This window comes from Lolium rigidum, chromosome 6 (genome assembly GCF_022539505.1).
Source record: "Lolium rigidum isolate FL_2022 chromosome 6, APGP_CSIRO_Lrig_0.1, whole genome shotgun sequence".
NCBI classification, from domain to species: domain Eukaryota; kingdom Viridiplantae; phylum Streptophyta; class Magnoliopsida; order Poales; family Poaceae; genus Lolium; species Lolium rigidum.
In genome coordinates this window covers 250710456-250716248 of record NC_061513.1, presented here as the reverse complement: position 1 = coordinate 250716248, position 5793 = coordinate 250710456, and the positions used below count along the sequence as shown (strand labels likewise).

Below are 5793 nucleotides of genomic sequence, written 5' to 3'. Positions count from 1 at the left end.
TAACCAAGCATTAGATCCGGTTTTGGTACATAGACCGGAGTCTGTTTCCGCACCGATTTTCAGCCCATAGTCTATAAAAAATTCCCTTTCTAGAGCCAGTTTCATAAATCATTTCTTATAACACTCCCCTCGGTCGTATAGAAATCAAAACCGACAACAATAATGTGCTTATTGGAGATGGGTGATATTATTGACCTGCTCCAAACACGAGGACACATAGTCTCCTAAATATACTGAGTGAATCCAAATAGTTGTACATCAGAGTTGGTTGTTTTAAAATACTGACTCCGATAATGTCCGGACACCACGGAAAATGGCAGTACCCTCCAACAACTTTCAAAGTCGGTATGCTTTTAGTGCCCCGCAGAGGTGGTCGACTGCGTCAGTGGTGTGGCGCGCGGCACAGAAGTGGGAAGCTACACCAACGAGGTTGCACCGAGATGAGATGGGGTTAGGTTGTCAAGTAGAGTGAGAGGGACGAAGCTTGGTGATGTGGCGTGCCCGCCTCAACATATGATTGGCTGATCAAAACAATAAGAGATGTGTTTGAGAGGTCGCCTTTGCTGACTGTGTTTGTCCGTCGAACACTATTGGATAGTTTGTGACATCTAGACATGGGATGAGAGGTGTCCTTAGAGATGCCCTTACAAAACTTCAAAAAAATAGACCAAATCTTACCCTGTCAAATCAACGGGATTTAGTCGGGATCTCTTCACAATTCCACTAGAATAATTTTAAACACCAACTAAGGAACTTCCTATATGAATTGTATTCACCTCATTGTTCCACTACAAAAGAAGAGTCACATTTTTTTTTATAAAGAAACAACTATCATTATGATATTAGACAACTGTAAAAGACATTATCTAAACGAAAATACTAAACGCATACTCATCTTCTATGATTTAGTCCCGTTTAGTCTTGTTACGGCTTCTTAGATGCAGAAAGGACTAGGTCCTCAATGAAGCTAAGACATCACAATAGCCAGAAAGCAGCCAGAAATTTACACTAAGACCTGAATAAAAAAATGCCTCAACTCTATATGGGATGCGGTTCATAGTGTAATGAATATGTTGTAATTTTCTTGCAATATGTGGGAACTTAGAATTACCTTATAAAAGCATAGTTTTCCTGAGGTGGTGTTTTGGCTCACAGGTGCATATGAATCTATTATGAAAAATTCTTTTTTTAATAACTTTTCCCTTGTAGATCCAGACATTCTATGTTCATGCGCAAGTTTTGAGGAAAAGAACATTTCATGTGGACTGTGCAAAAGACAAAAAAATTCCCTTGCAGGAGGTTGTGCAAAAGACATTTCAGGGAATATAGAATGTCCCTAAGCAAAAAAAATTCCATTGCAGTTATATATGAAAAAAAATCAGAATTTTTTGACATTTGTGTTTTCATACAAAATGTGATCATATGCACTTGGGACCCGAATTCTATTTCTGTACGTACAATTACAAAGTGCACGATGTAAGAGCTCTTTTACGGTGATTGGCACGGAACCTTGGTTCCGTCTAATTAAATTTAGGTTCCATCTAATCTAATTTTTCGTGACCGTTGATTAAATCGTTGATAAATTCCGTGAAATTTTTATAATGCTACAACAATTCTAACGGACGTTTTACGAGTCAGCTCATCAAATCAATAAAAAAGCGCTCATCAAATCAGAATAGATGCTGGTAGAAATCCTTGTCTCCGCTGTACTCGTCATGGCCTTCTTCCCGCGAGCGCCCGTCGCAGTCACCAGCTGTCGCCGCCACCACCCCTTCCTCCGTCGCGGCCCCTTCCCCTCCGTCGCGGACAAAGTCGCCCGGATGTGTGGCTCTCCCGGCGCCCCTCGATTTCCTCCTACCTACCGCTGCCTTCCGCCGCTTGCCCTCCCCACTCGTGGTTGGACAGGGACGCCAGGCGTGCGGCGGATCCCACAGCGCCCACGGCCTTGCAGAGCGTGTCGCGGCGAATCACCGTGACCGCGCCCAGCGCCGGAGGAGGAGACGTTAATGCCACATGTCTAGCAGCTCGTCCTCGATCGAAGGCCTCGGCCTCCGCCTGCCCCTTGAACGTGTACCTAGAGAACACTGTTGCGCCATCGCTGCCGCAGGGATGGCGCCGCAGGCAACAAGCAAGAGCACCAACAGCAGCGGCATGCCGATTGTGCTATGCTTCTCCCGGAATATACGTAGCAGTTCCAAGTGATCACAATTCTTATTAGTTCTGATTAGAGTTGACAATATACTCCATTGATTAGACTCAGGTGTCACGAAGGATTCGGCCATGCTGCGTGCAGATTGTACCGTGATTCCTCAGGAATTTACATATACATAGTGAATTAGGCAGTTCGATTATGAGGCCCTGGGCACCGGCCGGCAGCGGGACGGATGTTCAAGGTGGGGATGTCGGGCAGGACGACGAGCGCCGGAGAGGATGAGTGAGATCACTGTTGCTCAGTCAGATATCATAAGATATTTCGACCGTTTAGAAGGATGTTCGTTTTCTGTTATTTTCAGAAAATAGTTTAGAGGTTTCGGTCCCACGAATTTTGGTTCCGCTCCCACTCTTTTGGTTCCGTCAGTTTGGTTCCGTCTATTTATAACCATCGGATTAGGGTGGATGGATGGTTATTAAAAATGCCAATCACTGTAAAACTTGTATGTAAAATAAACACTATTTAATTATAACAAGTTACTGAATATAACATATTTTGTTTTCTTAAACGAACACCGGCCAGTCCTACAAATACCCTAGGCTGAGACAACATAGCATTTCCCTAAACATATATTGCTCGATTTTCTTGTTAATTTAAGCATGCATCTTACAGAGTATGCTGCGAAAAAAACATGCTAACTCATGCGCCTATATAAACATTAGCTCCGGTGCATGTATTCCACACAAGCATAACTAACTTCATAAGCTAGCACCAAGCTTAGATAACTCAGCCTAGCCAAGATGGCTGCTTCCACGCCTTACCTTATCATACTCTTGTGTGCCGCCAGCCTCCTACAGGCGTCGCTCACGGCAGCGAACCCACCACCACCGCCACAGCAGCCGTGGCGGCTGCCGGAATCCGAGTCGAGGGCCAGGTTTTCCAGGTGGATGACCAAGTATTCGAAGACCTACGCGAACGAAGAGGATAAGGAGATGCGGTTCGGGGTCTTCAGGGACAACCTCAACAAGATCGGCGCCTTCAGCGCCCAGACCAGTACCACCGTCGTCGTTGGGGGGTTCGGGCCGCAGACCATCACGACTGTCAGGGTGGGCATGAACAGGTTCGGTGATCTCGAACCCGCCGAGGTCGCCGCGCAGTTCACCGGGTTCAACAGCACCGGCTCCCAGCCCCCGCGTCCCACCTTCCTTCCTTACGACTCCGCGAAGCCGTGCTGCGTCGACTGGCGTTCCAGCGGCGCCGTCACCGGCGTCAAGTTTCAGGGCACTTGCTGTAAGTCAAGCTAGCTATTTCTTCACAATTGTCATGTATACATTGATCAATTCTTGTAGAGAGTGGGTAATGGAAATGGTTGCTTAATTACTCGTGTTTGCGTTGCGTGCATGGACATATCATGGCAGTGTCTTGCTGGGCGTTCGCTGCGGTGGCGGCGATCGAAGGCATGAACAAGATCAGGACCGGGGAGCTGGTGTCTCTGTCGGAGCAGCAGCTGGTGGACTGCGACACCGGGAGCAGCGGCTGTGGTGGTGGCCGCGTGGACACCGCTCTGGACCTCGTGGCCGGCCGCGGCGGCATCACGTCGGAGACGAAGTATCCGTACAGCGGATTCAACGGCAGGTGCGACGTCGATAAGCTCCTCTTCGACCGCGACGTCGCCGTCAAGGGCTTCAAGGCCGTGCCCATCAACGACGAGCGGCAGCTCGCGCTCGCCGTGGCGCGGCAGCCCGTCACGGTCTACATCGACGCCAGCGAATGGGATTTCCAGTTCTACTCCAGCGGCATCTACCGCGGCCCCTGCTCCGGCGACCCGGCCAAGGTCAACCACGCCGTCACCATCGTCGGCTACTGCGAGGAGTTCGGCGAGAAGTTCTGGCTCGCCAAGAACTCGTGGAGCAACGACTGGGGTGAGCAGGGATATATCAAGCTCGCCAAGGACGTGCCATGGTCCACCGGCACCTGCGCCCTCGCCAGCTCCCCTTTCTATCCCACTGCTTGACCGACGACGCCTCCAGCTTTCTCAGGCGAGCCTTGCTTACGCCAAGCATATACTAGTGCATATTTCTTGTTTTGCGAGAAAGTATATAGTGCATCAATTAATCGATCGTGCGGATGAGATCGATGGATGTGGGTATTGTTTAATTTTCGTTGTGATCATGCAAGACAAAATCTTAACAATATGTAGAGTATTACCTTTGATCAATCAATAAATCAACTAGTATTGTTTGTTACCCGCAAAAAATCAGTATTGTTTGTCTCATTTCTAATCGGTTTAGCATTGTGCGTGCGCACGTGCCCGTGACGGATGTGCGAGTATTGGCCTTTCTTATGTGCATCGATGTGTGCTTTTTTTTTTTTTTTGCGAAACACAGTACAATCAAAGACGCTCATACATACGCGCACACACTCACCCCTATGAACGCGCACACACACACCCTACCCCTATGAGCACCTCCAAGAGACTGCGTTGAAGAACTGATCCGGCAGGTTGGAACTATATATACCGCCACCGGTGTCTCTGTTTAGCGACCAGGACATTAGTCGCTTACCCATTAACTGACACGGGGCAATTCTTCTACGCATCCCATCCCCATCGTGTAAGCAAATTACCAAGGGATCAACATTCTCGACTCAGGCCGCAACACCGAGGCATCGAGTCAAGAAGAGATTGCACTTATGTAGTGACCTTATCCGGTAGGGTGCTGATCTATGTGCTTAATTGTGCTAGTCTTTAGATCAATCGCTAGCACATACAGTATAATATGTAATATCAAGAAACAAAGTCTATTATATAATTAAAACAACAAACATTGTATGGCTAAGATTAAGCAAAAGACAACGTACGATTAAGATTTGTTAGGTCGGTTAACTCTCTAAAGCGCACGATTCCGGTTGCAGTAAAAAAGAGCCAACCTCCTATCCCCGTAAGAAATCCATAGATCCAATCGTTCTCATGTTTTCCTCTGATTCCCTGTCACCACCAATCGGATGTCGCCACCAGCTCATCACCGGCCGGCTGCCTCGCGCTACAACTTCCTCTGTGTTGAACTGCTGATTATGCCCCGGCCTGCCTGCCTTCGTCGATTGAGGATGCCCCATCCCCCACACGATGTAGGTGAAGCCGAGGGGTGGGACTAAGATACAACTGTGGAGATATTGTACGCACGAGGTGATTCTTTCAAAGATTTGTTGCAGCATGGAGCGATTTGGGCCAGTTCTAGGAAGTAATTTTCTCATCTCTTCTTGATTTTTATATATTTCCGCTGGGTTATTCAAATTAGTAATCAGGTTTACTCGATCGATTAATGTGGCCGAGTTGACTTTCGTACATGTCTCCCGTCAAGCAGCGTGGATACGATTATAAAAAAATGTTAATTTCTTATAGACAAGCAAACCTAAGAAAAGGACACGATAGCAAGTAAGGACTTCCAGATGCATATAGCACATGTCGTTCAACAGTAACGTGACAGACACAATAGAGGAACCGATGCAGATTAGATGTATGTTGTTGCTCTACTTGCAGCTGGATGAGACGGGCTGGAAAATATATTTCGTCATTTGTTTCAATTCTGATATTTATGCCTCATTCTTATCTGCTTATGATTAGTTTTGTCATTACTTATGTA

The 5793-nt window shown here is 47.2% G+C and overlaps 1 protein-coding gene across 1 annotated transcript; it reads left to right on the top strand.

Moving 5' to 3' along the window:
- The first annotated feature begins 2952 nt into the window (after positions 1-2952).
- LOC124659844 (ervatamin-B-like) lies at positions 2953-4166 on the top strand. The gene is made up of 2 exons (XM_047197666.1): positions 2953-3442; positions 3571-4166. The coding sequence occupies exons 1-2, from the start codon at positions 2953-2955 to the stop codon at positions 4164-4166; spliced, it is 1086 nt and encodes a 361-aa protein (XP_047053622.1).
- Positions 4167-5793: the final 1627 nt, after the last annotated feature.